Raw genomic sequence first — 26,482 nt, 5'->3', positions numbered from 1 at the left:
TAGTATCAAAGAGTCAAATGGTGGTTGCCAGGGGCTGGGGGAGGGGGAAATGGGGAGTTGCTAATCAATGGGCATAAAGTTTCAGTTAGGCAGGATGAATAAATTCTAAAGATACTAGTGTATAACATTGTGCCTATAGTTAACAAAACTATATTGTACAGTTAGATTTGTTCAGAGAGGAGATCTCATGCTAAGTCTTCTTACCACAATAACATGAAATTCTTTTAAATGAAAAAAAAAATGGCACAGGATATGAGACAATTTATGGAGGAAGAAACCCGAGTAGCCAATATACATAACATTCAACTAGATTGGTAATTATAGAAAAATCCATTTTTAAAAGTGAGATTTGTTTTAATCAGGCAGAGTAGTAATTTTTGACAATGATAATAAAATAGAAAAAAATAAAGATCATGGCATCTTTGGTAAATTTTAGCTTAAAGACATCACAGGTGTGATAAAAATGAAGGAATGTATGTCAAGGATATCAAGATTTTTTTTTTTTTTGTAAATTCATACTCTTACCTATACTCCTACTCCTACTGGGCCCTAGATTTGAAGACAGAAGCAGGAAGTCAGAAAATGATACATGGTAAGGGGATACTCTTCATTTTTGTATTCTCAATATCTAGTTTGTTCTCTGATATAAGTAGATGCTCAAATGTTGAAAAAGTATGTATCTGACAAGGTCTTTGTTCCAAAATGTATAGGATATCTGGATTTGATTTTGTTTTTTAAGATTCTACGACATTACTTTTCCTGACTTCAGAAACCCAGAGAGCTCCTTGTAATGCAAGCACAATTTTATGGTAGAGTTTTCGAGAAGCCCATATATGTTTAGGACAGATATACTTATCTGTGGGATACCACAGACAGGGAAGACGTATATCCTTGGTTTTTTATCGATACAAAGCTACTCTTAGGATTAAATTTGTGTAAGTCAATGCTGGAACTTTCAGTTTGAGAACGAGACCATGTGGCACTAACTACAATTAGAATTGTACAGAGACATGGCAAATGTTCTGTTAAATGTATGAGAGGCAGATGTGGCACTGTAGTCAGAACACCTGAGTCTGGCCACCAGGTCAACGGTAACTGGCTCTCAGACCAGCAAGTCACTTACTATCACTGATCCTCAGTTTACTCTTCTTGAAAATGGGTATGTCACCTACCTCTTCTGATTAAATGGAACAGCAAGTGGCAAAGGAATTTCAATTGTCACATTGTTATGAATTTTAATTTGTCAACTAGATTTTGGTCTCATTATAATTTGTTAGGATCTTTGTGGTTACTATATGAGAAAAATTAACCAGATTCTCAAAACACTACGTAAAACTATAGAACTATCGTTTTCTGTGACTTCGGCTGCTGAAGGTTTCCATCACACATGTAATATGAAGTCATCAGGGCTGTATACTGGTGCCTTTGTTACGATTAAGAGAAGGAATTACTCCATTCTTTGTTTTTGAAATCAACAGGGTTCAGAAAGGGAGTCAAATAAGCACAATCTTACTACTCCCTTGGGACAAAGCAAGTGAAGTAGATTTTTGTAAGCCAACTACTCTTTCTAAAGAGATGGCTCCCCATTTCAAAGGGACCATTTTCCAGTGATGTGTAAAGTAAGATAAGAGCCATTTAGGAGTAGCGTGAAAATTAACAAGCCGCAAACAACTGAACAAGAAGATGTTATTGCTGGGTAAATCCTGCCCCCACAAGTGACTGACCACGAGACTAGGACAAGGTCTCATCAAGCAGCAAGAAGCTCATTCCTCTCCTCTGTTGAAAACAACCAAGTTCTTGGCAGAGGCATGCCCTGAGGTGAAGACTAGCAGCTATTTCTATTTGCTCCCGTAGGGAAGAGAGCTGCAAAGGGAAAAGCGGGAAGTGGGAAACAAGACGGAAACTCCAAGCCAGACAGATTCCAAACCCCAGGCATGCACAGAGCCAGCCAGGCCAGGCTTCGGCCTGCACACCTAACCTGGCAAAGCGCTGTGCTGCCGGCATGACCTTGATTCCAGCTTGCTCTAGCCTCCTGCGCTTTTGCATTTCAACAGCATCTTTGTCTTCCGACTTGGGAGCTGGTGTCGTCACAGACCCCTCGTGGGGAGGCTGCTCCTTGCCACCGCCAGTGGGTAACTCTAAACCACCATCAGAAGGCTTCCCACTAGGATCCATTTGGCCGACTGGGTCCTCTTCACAGGGAGACCCCACTTCACTTCCCTCTTCCTCTATTGTCTCAGGATAGCTAGTGAGTTGGACAATATGGTTTACCAAACTAACAGCCTGGGCTGGGGAGCAGACCATATGTCCTCCCCTGGTCATTCTGACATTACTTTTCATTAAAAAGAAAAAAAAAGTCACGGCATGCAACATGGTCCTGGTGATGGGAAGAAAGTGAACTGCCGCCATTAATTTGTTAATAAGTCCAATGCGTCATAATCTCAACATTATTAAGAATTATTTCAATACTGGTATTGAAAGGCAAAAAAAAAAAAAAAAAAAAAAACACCCATTCTGCCGGAAAGAGAAAATTCACATTTTATCCAATAATTAAAACTTTTAATAAAATGTTTTCTCAGTGGAAATTGTGGGTAATGCAGGTGGATTATGAGAAATAAGCGTGCAATGATCGGGATGGTCTTCCTCAAAGGAGTAGACTAGACTCTAGCTTCCTTGTATTGGACTATAAGGTTCTTGAAGGCAGAGACTCTATTTTATTGATTACTGAGTCCCCAGTGCCTGAAAGGCAGCACCTGGCATATATTAGATGCTCAATAAATACTTGCTGAACAAAGAGAAAAACATAAGCAGAGTGTAGGGGAAATCACCGCTACTTCTCAGAAGAGATGAGTGGTTCAATGTACCGCCCGTTTGTTGAGTTTCTACATGTGATTCTGAAACACGTTCCACGCATTCCTTACCTACTTGAGCTTGTATCCAGACAACCATGTATCTAGATTTAAGAAAAAGCCTTTTTTTGCACGAAGACCAGGCTTTCTGCACCTAATTTAACAAGAGTGGGAGTCGGGCAGTCTCCACGGAAGGGCATGGATGACAGACTCACACTCATCATCTGTCAACAGAACTGGTTTCAAAAATCTGCTCTTTGGACAAGGATTTGTCGAATACCTACTGTGTGCCAGGCACTGGCCCAGGGGCCTTCACGAAGCTTATACTCGATCATGGCAATCTCTCTCCAAAGAAAGGTCTGTCCTGCCCGCCTCCCTTTGTAGTCTTACATCAGAGCTCTGAAAGGGTCATTTGAGCTCGTTTGTGCGTGGGAGCTGTGGTTCCCTTACTGCTAGGGCTCAAGCCAGGACGGGAGCGGCGTGGCTCAGGCCTTACCTGAAGGGCCTGTCCCCACCCAGGGGTGAGGTGGCGGTACTCCAGCTCTTCCGGTATTCCTCTCGCTCTACCTTCTTCTTTCGCAGAGGAGCGGGGACGTAGGCCGTCTGATTGCTTTTGTTCGGGAGGTACTGGTTAAAAGGCACTGCTGATTTCGGCTCACCGTGGGAAGTCCGCCTCGCGGACATGTCATCCTTCTTCACATCCGGCAGCTTCCGATGCGGCAAGTCAGATTCAGAGTCACTTCCTCTCCCTGTGGAAGAGAAGACAGGCGCTGAGAAGGCATGCTGGGCTCGCAGAAAAGTTCCCAGCGGCAAGCGTGGAGTATTAGGGATGCGGTTAGATCGCTGGGTTCTGGGGACTCCGTCCTTCAGTTATTCACTTAACAAATCTAAAGTATCTGTCTAAATTAGCCTATCCTGGGAAAAGCTCTGAACTCAAATGGGGGGGGGGATCAAACTGGAAAAATAGAGATAAACCTAATGGTATCTGAGAATCATGATTCACAACACATTTGCAGTGGAACTAGAGCCTGCTAGGATTCTGCAAAATGTCTTTTCTCAAAAGAAAAGCCATAAATTAACCAATGGAGTTTTTACTGAGCACCTGTTGTTGCACGTCTTGCACCACGGGAGACAGTCCCACAAATAAGAATTATAAAGGACTCTGTTTACAAAGGAAATGTCATAAAACGACATTTTGTCTTTGAGGTACCTTTAGCCAATCTATGAAACACCTGGAGGGTATTAGTGATAATCAAAGAGCAAAGACATACACGAACAATAGGAATTCAGAAAAGTGGCAGATTGAGATGACACCAAGGTCTGCCTTCCAGGAAGTGGTCTGAGTTATAACAAATGCATATTCCTCTAGAGCAGAGCCCTTTCTGGTACCCATAGCTGGCGGCAGTCTTTTCTTCCTGTGAAGCCCATGGCCCAATCTAGTCTTTTCTTTGGGCATGTTACACTTTTGACCTGCTATTTCGAGAACAAGGGCTTTACATCATTCACAGCACTTATCACAGCGTCTTTGCACCCAAGTGGGCATCCTCAGAAGACCTGATGAATAAACAAACTGCTTTGGGTTAAAGACTGTTTCCGACAACACAAAAGAATTCAACGTTGCCGAATCGGTTTTCTGGGGGCAAGAGCCCAATAATTTTATCGTATCCTTGTGTTCCTGAGTCTCAGTCTCACTAGATGGGTAAGACCTGACAGAGTGATGAGGTCGTTGAAACAAACACTACCCTTACAGGTAGCTGCCGTGTGAAAGTTCGTTGGGAACTCTTAATCAAGGGCAGCATCGTGAATAGGTTATTCAGCTCCGCTGAGAGCAAATAACATTTACTTTTTTTACATTTGTGAAGAGCCTTCAACTGAGTCAAGAGATGTGGCAGGATGCAGGGTCATTGGCCAGACCCACTTTGTTTTCAGCTCTGCCACTCCCTAGCTCTGAGACTCTGCCGTTATGACATCACCTCTTGAAGCCTCCGTTTCCCCAATCTGCAAAGTGAGGATAATAATGCCACCTACTTCAGAGGGCTTTGGGGGGGGGGTGGGGTGCGGATCAGGTACTTGTAAACTGTTGGTAGAGTATTTGGTACAGAGTCAGTGCTTGATGAGTGTTGGCCGCTCTTTCTGTCCTAAGAGTTCGGATCTGTCACTAATGAGCTGCGGGCTCCTAGGCTGGTTTTAACACTTGCCTGTCCTTCTCTGTAAAAATAGGAATGAAATGATTTGCCCTGGAGATTAAATGATTTCATGGCTTTTAAAAGACTTTAAAAGTTAAAAGCATTGACCATAAACAAGTTGTTCATTGTTGCAGATGAAATATGCAGTTTATGAATAATTCATGTAACTTGGTTTTTCAGCCTCCCTTCTGAAGGGAGTTTTGACCATTTCAGTACTTGCTGGTTTTTGATTCATAACAGCACCTCCCCACCCAAGTCTTCCATCAAGTATATCTGTCTGTCTCAGTAACATTTAGAGGCCCCTGTGAAATGCTTTATGAACAAACACTAACACTACCTTGCCTTGCCAAACTCTTGGACTTGTTTCCTGCTTTGACATTATCCCCATTTTATAGAGGTGGAAACAGAGGCTCAGAAAGGCAGATAGAGCTTGTTCCCTGTGGCTGGTAAGTAATAGCTCAGGACTCCCAATTTCCATTCTCTAGATTCCAGCCCAAAGTCCCTCCCTCTGTGAGCCACGTCTCTTGGAGAAATGTCCTTTGCTTAAAGCATCCTGACTAGAGGTAGCGCTGTACTTTGTTGAATAAATAAATGAAAGAAAATGATTCTTAGATCAACGATGAAGGCTTAGTAATAAATTGGAGCTGTCTCAGTTTTCTCACTTCTAAAATCCTATAAGCTACAAACCTTATTTGTGTCCAGTATCTATAAAATCGTATTATATGTAACAATCTTAGTGAAAGCCTGAAATCGGTTGCTTAACACATATACAGATCACCGTTTTCCTTCCCATAATTACCTTCCAATAAATGTCTCCAACAGACAGTTCAAGGAAAGTTAATGTGCAGATGCCCTGAGGCAGAGTGACCCAGTTGAAAGAAGTGTAGTTTTCTGGACAAGGGTCTAATTTCTCTGCAAAACGTAAACCCTCTGTCCCTCAGGGTCCTCACTGGGAACATGGAGATGGTAACACAGCTCTCACAGTGGCTGTGAGGATTAAATGAGATGGCACAAAGCACCTAGTAAGGTATACGCTCAGTTAATGTAAGGCCAGGACTTCAAAAGATTTTGAATTCATCCTGAACACGTAGAAATATACTAGGGTGGCTCCTCTATTTATTCCCAAAGTTAGGAAATGGCAACACAGCACATGATGACAATGACATGACTTTATCAAAGTCTGGTCCTTCCTTTCCATGGGGCTACATTTCTCTCCCTTCCAGGAACTAGGGGGTCTTTATTTTTTCCCTTATCTTTGCCATGTACACCCCCAACCCTTGCCTTTCTCGTCGTTGCCTAATTTCTCTCATTCCTTGTTTCTCTCCCTCGACTCATCTTTTCTTTCTTTCTCTTTATTAAAATTTATTTTCAGAGGGAGAGAGGTGGGGGGAGGGGCAGAGAGAGAGGGAGAGAGAGAGAGTCCCAAGCAGGCTCTGCACTTTCAGCACAGAGCCTGACGTGGGGCTCAAACTCACAAAACTGTGAGATCATGACCTGAGCTGAGATCAAGAGTGGGACACTTAACTGGCTGAGCCACCCAGGCGCCCTCAACTCATCTTTTCTATAAAAGAGTATTCATTTAACAAAATACATCATATTTATAAACTATGCCCTTAATTTTAAAAGCACGTGAATTGTTGTATTTCCTCTTCAGCGAAGTCCATTCTATGGCTTCAGGAGGAATGCTAGTGGAGGTAAGGGAGGAACTGGCACCTATTTAGCAAGACAGATTGGCTGAATGGACCCTGGAGACCACAGCTTCCCGACCAGGTAGCTCTTATGAGCAACCCATGGAATCATGGCATCTGTTAGTGGCTCCTGACTGTCCCCACCGAATGGGGCAGTGGGCCTCAATAACAATAAAATATTGCCCCAATATAGAGCCAGAGAATTTTATGCTAAGACTTTCCCTAATTGATTGTGAGTGCTTAGGAAATAAAATTCCAAGACTTAAAAATGTTTTTCTAAATCCAAAGGTGTTTATTAGGACTAGCAATCTTCTTGGTAAGTGTCGTTTAAAAAATACCATAAAATCGGGGTGCCTGAGTGGCTCAGTCAGCTAAGTGCCCAACTTTGGCTCAGGTCATGATCTCACAGTTTGTGGGTTCCAGCCCCGTGTCCGTCTCTGTGCTGACAGCTCAGAGCCTGGAGCCTGCTTCAGATTCTGTGTCTCCCTCTCTCTCTGCCCCTCCCCTGTCACACTCTGTCTCTCTCTCTCAAAAATAAATACACATAAAAAAAATACCATAAAATCTAATAAAGACAACACCTATTTGAATAAAATTATACTACATTTTCTAAGGCAGATAAAAATGTTTTTTTTTTTAATTTGTTTTTTAAAAACCTCACTAGGTCTTGATCAGTCTACAAGAACATAAGCCTGAAGGCGTCGGGCTATTTGGTGAAATCTGTATATTAGGTGCTCTTTCATGGATGGTGTTTTGTGAAGATCAATTTCATATTTTTCTTTACATGGACAAAATATTTATAAAAAGACCCTAGCTTAGGGGCATCTGGGTGGCTCAATCAGTTGAACACCGACTTCGGCTCAGGTCATGATCTCACTGCTTGTGGGTTCAGGCCCACGTCGGGCTCTGTGCTGACAGCTTGGAGCCTGGAGCCTGTTTCCAGTTTCGTGTCTCCCTCTCTCTCTGCCCCTCTCCTGTTCACGCTCTATCTCTTTCTGTCAAAAATAAATAAACGTTAAAAAAAATTAAAAAAAAAAAGACCTCAGCTTATCAATCTTAATTGTTGCAAGCTAAATTGTGCCCAAGCACATATTAGTGCAGTATTAGTAACTACCATCTCAAATCTCTTCAAGATGTGGCTCGTTATAAACTCTGAACCCCTCGAAGCTGGTGACAGAATAAAGGATCTGTGTTGCCACTTCCAGAACACCAAGATGAATAAAATAATACTTTAAAAAAACAATCAAAATAATAGGAGATAGTTTGGTTTCGATAGGTTTTGTGAAAGTAAATCCCCACCTTTTGGTGGGGCCGAAACCTCAATTCAGTCCTGCACTTGGTACTGTAACTTCTAATACTGTGGGTGTGGTACTTAAGATGTTGTATACAATTTTAGAAATGTTTCCCAAGCAGCTCACAATGCACCATGGGATTCTTTTGGAGTCAAAGACTATGTGTCCCCTTGGTCCATCTATTTGTCGGAAAGCTTAAGTACTACACAAAAACATTAGTTCAGTCATTCTAGAATTTAAAAAATTTATTAGGTAAACAGAAGTGTGCGCAAATTCAGTTTAAGAGTGTAAGTTTTGGACTCACGCTTCTTAAGGCAAACATTGTTACACCACTTAATAACAGTGACATTTGTCACTTAACAACGCAAGGGCAATTACTTAACCTCTCTGAGGTTCATCTGTAAAATACAAATAAGAAATGTCTCTCAGGCTTGTGGGAGGGCTAAGTGAGAAACTATGTTTCTCATAATCTGCACTGAGGACTAAATGAGATACTAGCTGTCGAGCAGTTAACTCAGGACCTAGGCACCTTAAACACTCAAGTACTTTAGATAGAATGTTGTAGCTGAAAGGGGTCATTTAGCCATAAAAGAGAATTTTTATCTCAGAGAGAAGCCTTAAGTCTCTAGAAACATTAGCAACAATCAAGCAACACATTAAAAAACTCAGAAACAAATAAAAAATTCCCCACCAGCCTTAGCGTCTTTCTGCAAGTTTATACATGCAGAAGTAAGCCATCTTCCCTTCCTAAAAGTACAAAGGTGCAAGATAAAGAACGTAAACAGCTTCTGGAAAATAGGCATTAAATTCACATCAGGTTGCATGACCACACATTTCTCCAAAGAGAAATGATCATTCCTTGCAGGTGATATAAAATCCATGGGATTTAAATCAAACCCAGACTCAGAGCAAGCAGGCAGTCTGGGTTGTGTACATTAAGGGCCACCCGCGTGGTTCCAGCCAACGGTCAGGTATCACAGGCATGGAACAGATTGCCAAAACCCCGCCAATTAAAGTTTCCTGAGCTTCAGAACTTTCCTATGTGTGTATAGTGCATTTCCAGTTTGCTGGAAGTTGATTCATTTTCACGTATACAGTGTGGTGCGCAAACATCTCCCTGCCTCATACCCAGAGCACATAAACCTTCAGCACACTTTATGAGCTAATGTCCTGCACAGAGTCTTGATTCACGGAGACCAAGGGGAGGCATGATGTAACGTATTTTCCGCTAGAAGATATGCTCACTGAGGCAACGTTCAGACTGCTGGCAAAGCCAACCCAAATTCTAAGGACCACGAAAACCGACACGACAACACGTTTTCTTCTCCCCGTTTAGAGTTACCAGGTTCCAGCAAGGTGGATACGGAGCCCGCCTCCCCTCCACCGGGGACAAGGCGGCTCTTGCTAATGTTTAGTTTAAAGATGGGCAGTGTATGAAGGCTGCGACCTACCATCGCTGCTTCCCCTGAGGACTACATCTGGTGAAGGTGTCTGCCGGGAGCGGGAGCCAAAGGAATCTAGGCTGTCGAAGGAATCATCTCTGCCGTGGCGAGGGGGGGAGAGGGAGTCGCTGCGCTCAGAATCCCAGCAGTCTATGTAGCCACTGTCTCGGATACTACGTTTAGGACTCTCAATGTCATCCGTCTCCTGTCCAAAAATAAAACGAAAGGATTATAGACACTTCAGCAACAGAGGGAGCGCCTACAACGCCAGGAAAATCCGTCTCCAGTGATCTTCCAAAGATCCCGCATGTAGTGTCAGCGTGGAAAAACCATGGCATGGATTATCATCTACAAGCCAACATTTCGTTCCGGGACCTTCCCTGCTGCCACTGTCCCGATCAGAAAATCGTGCGCCTTTCAAAATATAAATAAATAAAAACAAAAATCCAAGTAGCTCCTACCCCACCACGTTTCAAAAAAAAAAAAAAAATCAAAGGAATTAAGAGTAAAAGATCATTACGTTCGGATTCACAAGGATACGGTGACAGACAAAAGCAAAAATAAAAAACGGAAACCTTAACCTTGACCCGTCTTTCGGAATCCATAACCGCATGCCCGGTCTGGGACCGAGCCCCCGGCGTAGCCACGCAACTGCTCCTGTTTACGCTATCTGGCCAATGCACACGGCATTTGTTTTTTGCAGAAGAATCAGTTCCGTAAAGTCCTGGAGCAGCATGTTTCCATCTCCTGCTACCTTGAAGGGAAATTCCTGCTCTGAAAGGGAGCTGTCTTTCTGAGGCAGAAAGTTTAAAAAAAAAAAAAAAAAGCAATGAAAAATATGCAAAATGCTTTTCCTGATGCCTCAGAAGAATCCAGGCATGCTTTCGCTCTCGGCCAGCTCCTGGCGCTGGGGGAGCTGAAAGCACTTGTGGCTGACCCACATGTTCAGAGCAGTGAGAACAATGGCCGTCTTTGACAGCCTGTGATTATAAATTCTTTCCAGCGCAAGCAGCACATACTAAAACACTGAAACCCCAGCAGAAGAAAGGTCAGTCAAAGCCATCCTCACCCTTGTATTATAATAAAAGCCTTGTTCCCGCCACTGTCTTCGCATTAATTACAATAGTCCAGGCTGACGAAAACAAAAATAACTCCGGTCACTCAAAGATAAACCTCAATTTAATCTCCTCCAGACTGTCGCTTAAAATGAGGGCTGTGGATGATGCTGGCAGAGGGGCATGTTCTCATCTGCAAGGACTGGAATGTCACACTGTGGATGTCCTGGGATGATCAGGAAGGTCCCTTCCACATTCCCAACAGAAAGGAAAAATAAACAAATATTCTCTCCATGTTAGCAATTTTGGAAACTGTCTGAGCTGACTAATATGCCCACTGGAGCCAATGCCTTTGTAGGAAGTGCCTTTGCCAGCTGCTTTTGTCAGTTCTATCCAGCCCCTCTGACACACTCCCCCCCCCCCCCCCCCCCCCCCCCCCCCCCCCGGGCGGGAGGCGTGCTGAGGGGACAGGGAGGCTGTAATTCACAAGGCACACACGGGTTTTGCCTGGAGGGAAGGGAGGAGTGGGAGAGAGGAGGGCAGGACCGACAGGAGCACTCTGCAGTCTCCACACCTAGGACCTGATTACTGCCCCCCAAAAATAGGTTGTCCAGTGGCCTGGGTGAGGGTGGCCCCTTTGACCCTCCAGAGGAAGGCAGAAATTCCAGTTATGGAAATTAAGGTAGTTTATTTGTAGGTCAAAAGTCAACGGGGACTTGAACAAAAGCCAGGCCCGACTGGCTGCAAAAGAAAGAACTCATAACTAATTGAAAAGCATAGATCTAAACTGGATATGGTTTTGTATTTAATGTCTTGGGAAATGCAAATAATAATCTTGGGTTATTTGTTCACTGAGATTGGGCCAAATGTCTGAAAAAATGAAGGTCGCTTTTACTGAATCCTTACTGTGTCTAGGGCCATGCGTGATGCTTTTTTGTACATGTATTTAATCCTCACAACCCTACAGTGATGTGGTTAGTCTCGTCCTCATTTTATAGAAGAGAAAAGTAAGAATCAGAAAGGTTATGTAACTTAACTGAGGTCACATAGTAAGCAGGAAAACTGTGATTCCAACACAGGATTTCGTCTCCAAATCCCAAGTAGTAAAACCTGACAACGTTCCATCAACTTGGGTGTTATTATAGTTGCCATTACCGGCATCATCTCTTCAACCACTGGACCTTCACTAGGTTCTTACTCTGTGAACGATGCTAACCTGGATGACGCTCTTTTGCTAAATGCCATTTATGCCTAAATCACCAAAGTATAAACACTGCAAAACAGAGGTAGGTAGGGGCATGGTCTTGGAATCTCGACTCCCTGGGTTTAAATCCCGGGTCTACCTCTCGTCATTTGTGTGACCTTAAGCAAGTTATCTCACCTTGCCTGGTCTCAGTTTTCTCATCTATTAAATGGAGCTAGTAATAACATCTATCTCACAGGATTGCTGGGCAATCGAAAAATGCCTGATGCCTAAGTGCTCAAAGAGTGTTAGCTATGGTTATAATTACTACCATGCATTCATTTGGGCATGTGCATGTCAACATGAAAATCATACAGAACTTATGAATGTAGTTAAGGACACAATCTTTACATGCACTGATACTCTTCTTCTCCATTTATACCCCATAACTAGATGCCTTGGATGCAATTTTCATCAGGGAGGGCACACACTTGGAGCTAGGCCACTGGTCACATCTAGAAGGGACACAGTTTTACGAGCTGCTTGGCATAGCATTACAAACTGGATTTTCAAGAAAATAATAATAATCAGAAATGCTCCCCCAAAGGCCCAAATGTCTTCTTCCCCCTACCCTACAAACCACAAGAGAACAGAAAGAAAGAGAAAGTCAACATGTCTCTTGGAGCTTCAGCTGCTTTCTCACAGCTTGTTATGGGAAAGAAAAACAGAGAAGCCATTCTGTTCATGACTGCGTAGAAAGCCAAGAATGAAACCGCGGATCAAGCAAGAGCTGGAAGCTAAAAGGCTTGGCCAGTTTGTAAAGTGAAAAACAAGCCACCCGTGGTCATCCTTGGCCAACCTGGTCCCTTGGAACCTCAGGGGGAAGCAAGAAGCTGGTTCTTCTGCCAGAAATAAAGATGTGGACATTAGCTGGGTGAACAATTTTATTGGAGTCCATCAAGTCATGCAAAGTTAAGCTTCTGGGGGACAGCAAAAGCTATCAGCCAACGCAAAGGCTAGCGCAGTCTAAGTTCCTTTTTTTGAGGGGTCTAGTTATGTCATCGATGTTTTTTGTCCAGGAGCCCAGCAGCATTTTGTCTTCTACAGAGAGCACTTTAGGGATGGGAGAGAAGACTCAAATCTGTCCAGTGCACTAATTGCTAGTTGTTCTAGTAGACGTGAGCTAATGAATGCGGTGTGAACTACCAACATCTCTGGTATTTTTGGATTGTTTCACTCATCTGTCCTCTTCTTATCCCCCTTTGTCAGAGATAATGAGAACCAGCTAAGGTTGCCGGGTGACTTACAGTATCCGAGAAACTCCAGATGCCGCTGTGTTACCACTCAACATTTTCTTCTTCTCTGTGATTTATAAAGTGGCTAACTCCCATACTGGAGTGTTTCAGGGTTCTACTTTTCCAACCTGATGACCCATCTGCACCCACCACACTCCGGTCGGGGAAGCTATTTACGCCTCAGATATTGACGGGGCATCTTCCGTGGGCCAGATACAGTCCTAATGCTGGGGACACAACGTTCTGCAAAGCCAATAAATATCCTGTCCTCGCAGGCCTTATGGTCTACTGGAAGAGACCAAAGATAAACAGATAAATGAATACTAAGTTGGGCGGTAGTATCATGAAAAAATAAGGCAGGGTAAGGGAAGAGAAGTTGATGTTGGCAGAGGTCTGTTCCTGCCTATCACATTCCCTGCTCTTCATCCCTTGCTCTACTTGACATCCCTCACCTCCTGAAGCAGTGGTGCTTAGGTTAGTCACGGCACCCGTTGGCCTGGTTCAGGAATAGGACCCACACTGGGCCAGGGTAAAGCCCTAGCAATTGTGCAGCCAGGCCGAGGAGGAAGAATTCCCTTGCTTTCTGGACAAGGGGCTAGAAGTAGGTAACCCTGTGGACGCTGTTGGCCATGTTCCCCGATGTGGGGAAATCTCAAGGAGAGAGAGCCGTAGAGAGGAAGAACCTAGAATGTTTGCCTTCCAGCTCCCGTCCCCACGATTCTAAGGCCACCTTAGTCCCCGTGGTTCTTCCTTCAATCTCAACGTTCTTGCAATATTTCTCCTTTGCTCCACTTCACAGTCCCCTCTTTTGGGAGACCCCCCCTCTGACATATCCAGGCTCACTGACGGGCCACCGTCACTATGCTTTCAGAGATCTTTTCTCAGTATATAGCAACAGCAATCTACTATGAATACCCACTATGTGCCAGAAGCTTACGCTAAGGGCTCTACATGTGTCACTTTACAAGTTGATAATTTTTATACACATTTCTCACCCTAGGAAAATGAATATAAAAAATTTCTGGCTAGTCTCCTTTGTGAAAGAAAACATTTTAATTCCAAATTTATTTCAGCCTGCATCCGTGCAGAAGTGTTCCTGGCTGTCCCTTCAATATCTGTTCTCCGTTTCTTCTCCATTGAAAATATCCACAGTTTTTAGCTGCGGTACAGTCTACCTCTCTCAAGTCTTTCTTTGCAGTGAGGCATGGATGTGTGACTGAGTTGAGGTCAATGGGACAGAGGTGCGTGTATGACTTTGCAGAAGTGTGTTTAAAGGGAAAGCATAGGCCCTTCTTCCCCTCATCCTTCCTTTCTCTGGACCCCAATGTGGATAAGATGGCTACAGCTCTCACCAGAAGGTGAGAACCCAAGGGTTGAGGATGTTGGAGTAAAAAGAAGGACCCTGGGTGCCCGACCTGATGATCACCTGCCCACTGCTCACATTCAGACCTCTTTTATGTGACTTTGAAATAAAATTCTATCTTATTTAAGCCACTGTTAGGGTTTTCTGCATTTCTCAGATAAGCCCAGTTTTAATAGATAAAATGAAATAAAATATATTCCAGAGAAACAGATATCTCCAGCACCTCCAGGTGTGAAGTTCAGGTCAATTACTCTCTACCTAGAGGTATGGGAATACCACAGGGGGCCATTTTACTGAAGTCATGCCTTGTCCAGGGATACCAAGTATTCCCTCATGTCCTGTGATGTTGTCTACATTCATTAAAAAAAGGGAACAGCTGGGGGCGCCTGGTGGCTCGGCTGATGAAGTGTCCAGCTCTTAATTTAGGCTCAGGTCATGATCTCATTGTTCGTGGGATTGAGCCCCATGTTGGGGTCTGAGCTGACAGCGTGGAGCTCGCTTGGGGTTCTCTTTCTCCCTCATCTCAACCCCTCCCCCATGCATGCATGTGCACGTACTCTTTCTCTCGCTCTCAAAATAAGTAAAAAACATTTTTTTTAAAAAAAAAGGGAACAGCTATTAACAACAACAGGTCATTTCAAGGCAGCTGACATAGAGAATGGTCTCAATAGAAGGGGAAGCTAGGAGAGTTGAAGATTACAATTTTTTTTAATGTTTATTTATTTTTGAGAGAGAGAGAGAGACAGAGCATGAATGGGGGTGGGGGGCAGAGAGAGAGGGAGACACAGAATCCGGAGCAGGCTCAGGCTCTGAGCTTCGGCACTCGACATGGGGGTCGAGTCCACAAGCTGTGAGATCATGACCTGAACTGAAGTTGGACGCTTAACCAACTGAGCCACCCAGGCGCCCCAAGAGACTTGACGATTATAGAGGAGCTGAGCTAGTAAGAAATGTCCATAACAAAAATAAATCAGATTCCAAGAGAATCCAGCAAAGAGAGGAACTGTCAGGCAGGGCTTTTAAACAGTTGTAAAAAGATGACGCGGGGCACCTGGGTGGCTCAGTCAGTTGAGCGTCTGACTCTTGATTTTGGCTCAGGCCATGATCCCAGAGTTGTGGGATCGAGCCCCACATCAGGCTCCATGCTGACTGTGGAGCTTGCTTAAGATTCTCTCTCTCTTCCTCTCTCTTTCTCTCCTTCTGCCCCACTCCCCCACTTGCGCTCTCTCTCTAAAAATCTAAAAGACAGATGACCCATCTACCAGTAAGATTCTTTGTCTCTCTCCCTCTGCCCCTTTGCCACTTGCTCACTCTCTGTCTTGGTGGGGACAGGCGGGGGGGGGGGGCAAGTTTGTCAAAGTGCGAATGTCTCTCAGGGGGTCTCATTAGTGCATTTAGTTTGCATGTTTGAGAAATGAGGAAGGGCAAGGCCTTAACTGTGCTACAATACGGACCTTATCCAAAACCCACGGATGATACAAGTGAGCCTCAAGTGAGCCTCACCACGTCGCTAGGCTGGTTGGGTGGGGCTGCTCACAGGTAATACTATATCCTAGAACTTTGGATGAGTTCACATACATCGCTGAACCTTAAAAGGAACATACAGGTGGGCACACATAAAACATCCCACTGTTTCTTTGACAAATTCCTACATTAGATCAGTCTTTCCCATAATCAAATAAGTAAATAAAGCTTTGAATATTGTAAAAAATGTTTTCCAAGTTTCCAGGTCATCCGAATACAATGGCCATAAAATGCACATCTCAGGAGAGAATGTTTCTAATTTGTCAGAGCCCAGTGGATGCCCACCCAGCAAGAACTTGGCAGACTTACCTCTCACCCACACCAACGCCCTGACGGGTAAGCAAAATGACCTTTAGGACAAATGCAGAGCAAGTCTTCATTTTCGTATAATACTGTATTGTTTAACTCAGGCGTTACTCCCCCAAGAAAACAAGCACTGAGCTCTCTGGCATGCAAAGCCACATACTCACAGACTGAATTTGCTCTTTGGGAATTAAAGTTGGGGAGAGCTCATACCTTCCATTCTCTGAAGGCTACAAAAAGTTCAAGTAGGCATGGGATACACAAGGCAGAGAACTCATTGGTAAGACAAGCGGTCCTTCCCTTGAGTGCAAGACATCGCTGGCCTGTGCAATTTCACCACACCAAACCATCATCTTAAAAAGGAGCAAATGTGTTGATTTCCCTTCTTATCTTAACCTCTTGGGATAAAGAAGAAAAGTCAAGTTACCTTTCTCATCTGAGCCAGCAAGCCTTCGAACTCCTTCAGGTTCAGTGTGGTTCCGCTATAGGATGCAGAGCTGTTTGCTGCTTTTCCCAGCCAGTAAATGGTAACTAATACCTGTGAAACAAAACCATGCCCAAGGGCAGGAGAATTTTCCCTCGAGAATTACTTTTTAAGCTAAGGAATCAGTAATGCTCCACTAACAGGAAAGCAGGAAGGAGAGAATGTGCAACACCGATGCATAAAAACCACCATCCATGAGGTATCCATTAAATGTAAAATCATTTTAATAAGAACCCAACGCTCTATCAGTCAACACAAACATGATTCGGTAGTTAAAATAAAGCTCCAGTTTTAGGAAAAGGTTGGTTGTAACAAAATGATCTCTAAGATGGCATGAAGGAGAAACAAATCCTCCAGAATTATTTTTATGTAATAAAGGTTTCAAAACTAGGAAGTAAAAGTTTTCTATAACTCCGGAGCCTTTACCCAGATGAGCAGGAAACAGGTTGTCAATCCCTTTTGAGAGAAGGTGTTTTTAGAGGCTCACGATTTCTATTTGTGGGCAGAGAGGTTCTGCTAAGATCAACTGCAAAACCTCAGAGGAGTGAGCCAGGTTAGTTAGTGGTTCCCAACACAAGAGCAACACAACCCATCTAACTGAAATCAGAAGAAAGCAATCCAATAGAGAGTACGATTTTCAGATATCCAGCTTTGGGGTATAGTTAGATTCCTATTAATCTGAGACGGGAATTTGTAGCCTGGACAAGATTACTGCCAGTTAAATAACCTTGCATGCTTACAAATGTCCAAGAAGTTTCAAGAGTCTGAAGCTGCAGTCCCAAGTTAATTTTTTTTCTGTTTTTCCAAAGAAACTGTCCACAAAAGCAAATGCTCTTTGCATCAATTTTTCCAGAAAACCCAGAAGGCTGAAGAGGAGCTCCTTAAAACTGAATTATTGGGATCTGAAGCTTACGGAAAAGCTATTATTTTATTTTCACATGTGGTCTTATTGCTTCAATCAGGCTGGGAAGTACTTATGGTACCTCCTCCCTCCACTTGCTAGACCAGGAAATGCTTTGGACAATGTGATATGTGTACATGGTTCCAGATGGCAACAGGCCCAAAATATGGTTGTGGGTATTGATGCTACGATGCGATTCAGTTTTCCACCTCTGTGGGAAAATTGCACTTCAGGAATCCTTCAAAACTTCCAGAAAGTCTTGTTAAACTGATTGCTTACAAATAAATTTCCAGAGAACAGACAATTCCAAATGTCAGGACATTAACTAGGACCATAAACTAACTAATGTGGGCTAAGAGTATGAGGCTATTTTGAAAGGTGTAACAGGAGAAAGATAGAACGGTGTTGTGTTTTAGATTATGGGTTTTCCGATTTGTTTAAATGCATGAGAAAAAATGGCATATAGCCCTAGTTTTACAGGAGGAAAAAGAAGACAAGAATGAAAATGTCAACCAAATATAATAGCACCCTGGAAATTAAAAAAAAGAAAAAAGGAGGTCATAGCCACTTTTAAATTTTATATATACAAGGTCATTTCTTAGATTCCTAATTTAAAGTTAAAATAAACGAGCACTGGGAGACCTGGGTGGTTCAGTCGGTTTGGTGTCTGACTCTTGATTTCTGCTCAGGTCATGATCCCAGGGTTGTAGGATTGAGCTCTGTTTTGGGTTCTGTGCTGAGTGTGGAGCCTGCTTGAGATTCTCTCTCTCTCTCTCTCTCTCTCTCTCTCTCTCCCTTTACCCCTTCTAACCCTCTCCCATTAAAAAAAAAAAAAAAAAAGCACTAATGTACTTGCTCTTTGAAAATAAGATCCAGGGGCGCCTGGGTGGCGCAGTCAGTTAAGCGTCCGACTTCAGCCAGGTCACGATCTCGCGGTCCGTGAGTTCGAGCCCCGCGTCGGGCTCTGGGCTGATGGCTCAGAGCCTGGAGCCTGTTTCCGATTCTGTGTCTCCCTCTCTCTCTGACCCTCCCCCATTCATGCTCTGTCTCTCTCTGTCCCAAAAATAAATAAATGTTGAAAGAAAACAAGATCCAACTCCAAAAAGTTGATTTGGGGAAGTATTAATAAAAACCCAAAAGATTAATTAAAAAAAAATAGAAAAAGTACAGGCCCATGACAGTCAACACTATTTATATCATGCTGATCTTTTCCCTAAAAAAAGTGTGCTCAGCTGCTTTATTTAATAATGCCATCTGTGCCTACAAACAGAAAGGAACTGAGATTAATGCTGAGACAGATCATCTTGTATTTAAGAAACAATTGCAGAGTGCGAGCTTTCATTTATTTACTTCTGGAATGAGTCCTTATTAATTACAGAAAACTCCCCCATCTATAATTTTTGTTTCTATCACAGTGATTGATTATTCTATCAGAGATACCTATCTTTGTGTTCTAAGGACTCTTCCTAGCAAGGCATACAGAAGGCAATGAACTTATGAGCTAAATTTTACACCTGAACCATTAAAATTAGAAGGAAAGATGTTTTGAAAGTGAAGTGAGAACACTTACATTTTTCAGCTTCCTACTGTAATCAAGGCTCCTAATTAAGGAAAAGGAAAAGAAAATACAGTCAGAATAGCAGTTGCTTCCCTGTGATCTTCCCTTAAACACCTCTAAGATGTACTTGAAGCAGACACATATCATGAAATCAGCAGAATATATCATTTTTTCTAAGGTCTATGATGAGTGATTTCAGGTACTAAATAAAATCATTTAGGAAGCAAGATGCAAAAGGACGAGACGAAATCAGCCTTCCAAAGTGCACCATGAAAAGATGAATGCCTTTTAACATCTGGAAAATGAAGGATTCCATCTAAAAACTAGGACTGTTTATATTTGTATTCTCAAAGCTCAGCTGTTAAGGTAAAATTTGTGCCTTGATTATAGACCACTGTGAAATCAAAATCTTACTACCCTTCCAAAATCTTTGTACAAGTAGTACTAAAAGTCTAAAGGGTCTAGAACCTTACTTAATTAAACAGACCTGACGATATATGCAGAAGAGGCAATGTTACCCAAATATTTGTTCTTGTCTGCTACAGATAGAAATTAGTGTTGGGAATTAGCCATAAGCAGGAAAATATGTGTGTTATGTTCGAATATACACATGTGCATTCTAAAAAATACATAAGTACTTATTCTCGAACTATAAACAAAAAAAGCTAGTTGTTGATACTTTCAAAATACTCATACAGTGGAATATAAAAATTTCTACAAAATTATTCCGAAGTTTCTTTAACATGTCAACAAATAAATGCTAGGAAAAACGAAGGACTGCATTTCTTTTTCCCACAGTAACTTCAGTTGGGGTGGAGAGCAGGGGAAGGGCGAATATAATTGTATTGTATACACCAGTCAAGAATTCCTTCAAGCACTTAGACACCAATTACTTCATTGCTGCTTATTCTGACCCAAAGAACATATTAATAAATAGGTGTACAATTTTAAGTCAGTGGATATTTCAGGGAATAGAAAACAAGATAGTATATGCTAAGGAGATAAACCCATCAACAAGGACTTGGATTGAAGGAAACGTTGGTCTCATTCGGATTTAAGAGAAAGTTTTCAAGTTTCCCCTTTTTAGCAGAAAAAAAAATATGGCATTACCTGCTTAGATGTTTGCTGGGATTTTTTAACTTACAAAAACAAAACAAAATGATGAAAACAAAAAAAAATCTATGCAATATTTGAAATTGTAATGAAAGATAAGTTAAGAATGGGGAGCATAAAATGTATTCTGTATTGATAATGAAACTTCATTGACTATCATTGTGACCCAGTTCTAAAAAATCCTGCTTGGCCCATAGTAGGAGCTCACAAAATATTTGCTGAATGATTTCTACCTAACAACCAATTGTGTGAAAACGCTTCCAAAATTTTCAGAGACATGCTCAGGAGCAAGCCATAGCCTTTCCTCATTTTTATGCAATTGCTTCAATTCCCTGGAATAAACTTGTGGCATGCCTTTCTGGATTAGGCTTTCGTTCCCCATCAAGGTTGTCTGGCATCCATTACAGGTAGAGTTCACTAAATTACACATGCAGTAATCATTTACAGCTTGTCCCTCTTTTTTTTCTTTCTTTCTTTTTTTCTTTTTAGTCTACTCAAGTTACCTCTCAAAAAAAAAAAAAAAAAAGAAAGAAAGAAAAGTAAGAAAAATTACCTCCAATAAAAGCTAAACTAAAGAGCATTAAAAAAAAAACACAAAAAACACGTCATGGGAATCTACCCCTCCAAACCAAGAGCGCACTGTATACACTGTATGTTAGCCAACTTGACAATAAATTGTATTTAAAAAAAAAAAAAACATTTCAGGAAAGTATCCACATTTGCTCTGTGGGATTTGCCCCTGTACTGTATGGCTTACGCTATTAATTAGTGGTGTCAAGGGGTGTTTTCCATCTCTACTAATGTTCTGCTCAACCCTCAGAGGGTAAAGCAGAAAGATGCAGCACTTGTATTTTAATCTACCATAGCGATAAGAATCTACATATGTTACAAATGTTCCCTGTCTGGTGCCAGATGAAACCAGCATCATTTACAGAAAAGCTGTGAAGCAGATAGCTCATTCTATGCCCCACCCTTCATTAAAACTAGAAATGAGTTTCTAAGTACTGTAAATGAATTTATGGTATAATTTTAATACAAAGTTCCTTATGTTCTTCTAGAAACTCATACAGTGAAGGAAACACTTTTCTCCGTAATGATTCTAGGTTCAGCATCCTGCCAGGTTTGTGGGCTGCCCACCTACCACACTCATTCTTGCTCATTACCCTTCTATCACACCAGATACTTTGCTTATCCTTTTTAAAGAGCAAGTCTGTTGCTCCTCTCCAGGCTTTCTACTTGAACTTCCTCTGCCTTGAATGCTCTGTAGGTCTTCACATGGCTGGTTCTTGCTTCCCATTCATGTCTCAGCCCACAGCCTTCAGCTGAAATGCTACTTCTTTAGAGGGGCTATGTTTGGCCACCTCTGGACTGGTCACTATCTTTTTTTTCCAGTTTTCCTGGGATTGACATATGGCACTGTATAAGTTTAAAAAACACAACATGATGATTTGATACATGTATATGTTGTGATGGTCACTATCTTTCACATCATCTTTTACTTCCTTCTCAGCACTTATCACTCACTCCCTGTGATTATCTTTTTGATTTACTTGTGTATTTCTTATCTCCTGACACTGTGTGTAAATTACCTGTGAACAGGAAGTGTTGGCTATCTTGTTCATTCCAGTTGTCTAGTGACTGGAAAGTATCTGATACATAGTAGCCGCTCAGTAAATAGTTACTGAATGAATGAACGAAAAATGATAAAGTTACGGAAGGTGATAGGAAAGCCTTGCCTAAAGAAAATAATAATTCTCAAGTGAAGGAAGAACCAAAAAGGGAAGAAAATGAAGAAAAAGAATACAAAAGGGGAGAGAGATGGAAAGACAAGATAAAGAAGAGAGGGGAAGCACAGGGAAGAAAAGGAGATGGAGAAAAGAAGCAGCTGGAAAGATAAAGAAAAATGACGGAAGGAAAACAAAAAAAGACAGGAGAAGGGGAAGATGATACAGTAACTGAGAAGGGACTGACTGTATGTCATTCATTAGTCTAAGTGACTTTTCCTCTTTAGGTTGTTTTCTGTGTCTTTTTCCTCACAAGTTGGTTGGACCATCTTCCCAGATCTGAGCAAGCTGAACACTGAGCAAGCTTTAGCTAGAATCATACCTGTGAGAACATTCTGTCCAATTCCATCTTATAGATAAAGACACAGAGCCCTACTGAAGCAAGAGAACTTGCCTAGGATTATAGACCCAGGGAGTAGCAGGTCTAGGGCCAGACTCCTGGCTTCCTGATGCCCAGGTTTATGTAGATGGGCAGTAGAGGTGATATAAATTCTGAATCTCTAAAATCAAACTATCTCAAAATTCTCCTGGTTTAGTGACACATTGATTTAGAATAGCTTCAAAAAAAAAAAATGCAGTTGCCAACACCGTCAAAGCAAACTTTCCTTCACCCTCCAAGCGATGTGCATATCACTAATTGTTATGATGTCGTATAGTTACTACTACTTCTGGCCACTTGCCACCTAGGTCAAACTACGCATGTCAGATGAGGCAGAACCCATCTCCTAAAATGAATAATTTATAGAGGCTGGATTAATATATGGAGCATGTGATGTCTAAAATGAGGTTTATGGTGGTTTCCATATTCAAATACCATAATTGGTATTCTGTTTGTGCCCTTAAGTAATTTTTTTCCATGAGAAATATTAAAGAAAGGTACATTGACAAGAGTGAAATGATTTTATGTAATCAATTCCCAGTCACGAATCATAAAATCCAATGTGAACTAACTTGATTCCATTCAGTAGCTTCCTTTTTTTCCCCCCAATCAATACTGGCAACGAGTATACAATTAAGAGCCCTGAGTTTTGGCTTCTCTCCCTTTTCTGTTCCTCCATGATAAATGGCCCAAAAGTAATCAAAAGAAGTGTATGCAATCCACAGACCCTATCTATTAATTAAGCTTATTATTAGGGCATATTCATGCCAAATGTTGTTTGACCAAAGTGGGAAATGTTTTGTATGTCATGTGTAGAGTGTGAAGGACTTCTAAGCTACAGGAAAGTTATCTCTACCATCTCATGACGATCTTTCTTCTCATTACCCTGGTCACCAGCCATTCCTTTCCAGAGAAGCACACTGCCTTTTCTTTTATTGAGCCATTCTATCCCAAAAATTCTTTGGCCACAAACATGGCTCATGAGTAGACACAGTCAACAGCAGTCAAATAGCCAATAATCCATCTTCAAAGAACCTGATCACTGACATATGAGAAAACAGTTACAAATGTAAATGAGGAAGCGATTTCTCCAGAATCTATTGCCCTCTTTGCATAACAAACAGTGCTCGGATCTGTTTACCAAGTTTGTAGTCTTCCAAGAGCCTATTCAAATGCCCAACGAGAGCCAATAAAGGCTTTTTGTCTAACACAGATTCTGTGCATATTTCTCTCTTGCTTCTCCCTCCAGTAAGTCTCACCTAACATTTTTCTCGTTCTTTTTAACATTCTAACTCTCCATGTGTGATTTTTGCTTTAAAAAAATTACATTTGATCAGAATGGAAGCCGTACACAGGGGGAAGGCCAATATGTCTTGTTTGGAAAGCTTGATTTTTACCTTCACGTTTTTATTTTATGAGACACGTGCAATACTCTGCTTCCTAGACCTTACAACATCATTACAAAGTTACAAGTCAAACCATAAATAGGTTTTCCTTAAACATAATTTTTTTTTTTTTAATTTTCAAGTTAGTTAACATACAGTGTAGTCTTGGCTTCAGGAGTGGAACCCACTGATTCATCTCTTACATATGGCACCCAGTGCTCATCCCGGAATGTGCCCTCCTTAATGCCTGTCACCTATATAATCCAGTCCCCCAAGCTCCCCCTCTACCAACCCTCAGTTTGTTCTTGTATTTAAGAGTCTCTTATGGTTCGCTTCCCTCTGTTTTTATCTTATTTTTCTTTCCCTTCTCCTATGTTCATCTGTTAAGTTTTTCAAATTCCACATATGACTGAAATCATATGATAGGTGTCTTTCTCTGACTTATTTCGCTTAGCATAATACCCTCCAGTTCTATCCACATTGCTGTAAATGGCAAGATTTCAGTCATTTTCATCATCAAGTAGTGTTCCATTGTGTGTGTTTGTGTGTGTGTGTGTATATACACACCACATCTTCTTAATTCGTTTATCAGTTGATGGACATTTGGGCTCTTTCCATACTTTGGCTATTGCCGATAGTGCTGCTATAAACATTGGGGTGCATGTGCCCCTTTGAATCAGCATTTCTGTATCCTTTAGATAAGTTCCTAGTCGTGCAATTGCTGGCTCGTAGGGCAGTTCTATTTTTAATTTTTTGAGGCACCTCCACACTGTTTTCCAGAGTGGCTTCATCAGTTTGCATTCCCACCAACAGTGCAATAGAGATCCCTTTTCTCCAGATCCTCACCAACATCTGTTGTTTCCTGAGTTGTTAATTAGCCATTCTGACCAGTCCCTTAAACATAAATCTTGTGTTACTTACTTGACTGTTACTCTGTTGGATGTATCCTGTAGGTCACTAGGATCAAAAAGTTGAGATTCTCTAAGGCCGAGCTCTTTACAGCCTCTCAAGAATAAGATGATATTGTCCTGGAGGGAAGAAAAGAAATCCAAGTCTATATTATTTTATATTATTTTTATGATCCAGCCCTTCCACTTTAATAGTCCAAATTACCAAAGGGATGTCAGTCATTAAGACAGCAAGAGTCAGACCTAAATTATGGCTTGCTGGAAAATAAAATCATACTTGGTTAGGATATGCCAAGGTAAACAGACACTTTCAAATTTCTAAACCCACAGCATGCCAAATTCATTTTTTTTCCTTTACCTTAATACATCTGTGTACAACTTCAAGTAAAATATCATTGAAAAGCAGAATATAGCATCTTTTAGGGCACCTGGTGGCTCCGTCAGTTAAGAGTCCGACTTCAGTTCAGGTCGGGATCTCACAGTTCATGGGTTTGAGCCCCATGTTGGGCTCTGAGCTGACAGCTTGGATCCTGGAGCCTGCTTCAGATTCTGTGTCTCCCTCTCTCTTCGTCCCTCCCCTGCTTGTGTGCGCGCTCTCTCTCTCTCTCTCAAAAATAAATAAAACATTAACAAAAATAAATGGGAAAACAGTCTAGACTTAATTGGAAAGAGAAAAAAGAGGGGCATTGAAAGCTTTTGAAAATAATGCAAAAGACCCTTTCCAACGTGAACATTTTCTCTTTGAACTGGCAGAGTAAGAGGCACCATTGACCATTGACGATCCTGCCCTTCACCTGTTGAGAGTCAAGAATAAACAGATGGCTCTGAAAGGGACTACAACTGTGGGTCACCCTTCTGGAACTGCAGGGCATTAGCAGCAGGTTTGTTGGTTACAAGGTCCTCACTGTCCTCTTCCTAGAAGACTTCTGCTAGAGAGACCTACAGGAGAGGAATAATAAAGGGGCCTGACCAGTGTGAATCCATCTGGATACTCTAAGAAAGTTACTACAAAAATCTGAAATGATGGTGGTTACGGAATTATATTCACGCAAGTGCTGTTCAACAAAGTAAACCAAAGAGCATTGTGTTTCCCAATTACCCAGTCTGTAGGCCAGATTCTAAGATGACCCCCAAGAATGCTGCCCTCTTGTGTACACACCCTGTAACAATCGCCTCCCCTGGAGTGCTAGGGCCCCGTGAATGTGATGGATATCACTCTGTGATTACCTCACTAACCAGCTGGCTCTGAGTTCATTGAAAGGAAGATTATCTGATTGCGCCTGACATAATCAGGGGAGGATTTCAAGAAAGTGAACAGAATTGCTGGTGGCCATGAGTTCTATAGCTGCAAGGAGATGAATTCTGTCAACAAGCACATAAGCTTGGAGGAGGCTTGGTAGCAGAGATAGGACCTCGGCCCCAACCAACGCCTTGATTTCAGCCCCACGAGACTCTTAGCAAAGGACTCAATCATGCTATGTCCATACTTCTGATCTACATAAACTAAGATAATAAATGGGTATTGATTTAAGACTCTAAGTTTATAGTAATTTTTTATGCAGCAACCAAACAATTAATATACCCAGGCTCAAAACAACAAGAGCAATAGCAATAAATTGCTAACCTTTATATAGCTTATATTGAAAGCGTCCTCCCAAGAGCTTTATATATACTAACTCATTTAACCCCTATACAACCTTAGTAGGTATTTTACCTTAGTAGGTATTTTGTAGGCGCTGATAGCAGGTATTACTGTCATCCTCATTTATAGATGAGCAATCTGAGGCACA

The 26,482-nt window shown here is 41.9% G+C and overlaps 1 protein-coding gene across 1 annotated transcript in view; it reads right to left on the bottom strand.

Moving 5' to 3' along the window:
• The window catches only part of LIMCH1 (LIM and calponin homology domains 1), a 330,288-nt gene that overhangs the window by 83,095 nt on the left and 220,711 nt on the right, over positions 1–26,482 (bottom strand). Inside the window, exons 4-8 of the mRNA XM_047091336.1 lie at positions 24,706–24,812; positions 19,136–19,166; positions 16,608–16,718; positions 9,467–9,662; positions 3,346–3,598 (exon numbers count right to left, since the gene is read on the bottom strand). Of these exons, the coding sequence (XP_046947292.1) occupies positions 3,346–3,598; positions 9,467–9,662; positions 16,608–16,718; positions 19,136–19,166; positions 24,706–24,812 (698 nt within the window). The remainder of the gene's footprint in view (positions 1–3,345; positions 3,599–9,466; positions 9,663–16,607; positions 16,719–19,135; positions 19,167–24,705; positions 24,813–26,482) is intronic.

The sequence above is a fragment of the Lynx rufus genome, unplaced genomic scaffold, assembly GCF_022079265.1.
Source record: "Lynx rufus isolate CCGP_SWC_20201006 ecotype Redwood Valley unplaced genomic scaffold, mLynRuf1.p SCAF_3, whole genome shotgun sequence".
Taxonomy (NCBI): Eukaryota; Metazoa; Chordata; class Mammalia; order Carnivora; family Felidae; genus Lynx; species Lynx rufus.
The sequence above is the reverse complement of the archived record's forward strand: the minus strand, read 5'-3'. Positions and strand labels throughout refer to the sequence as shown.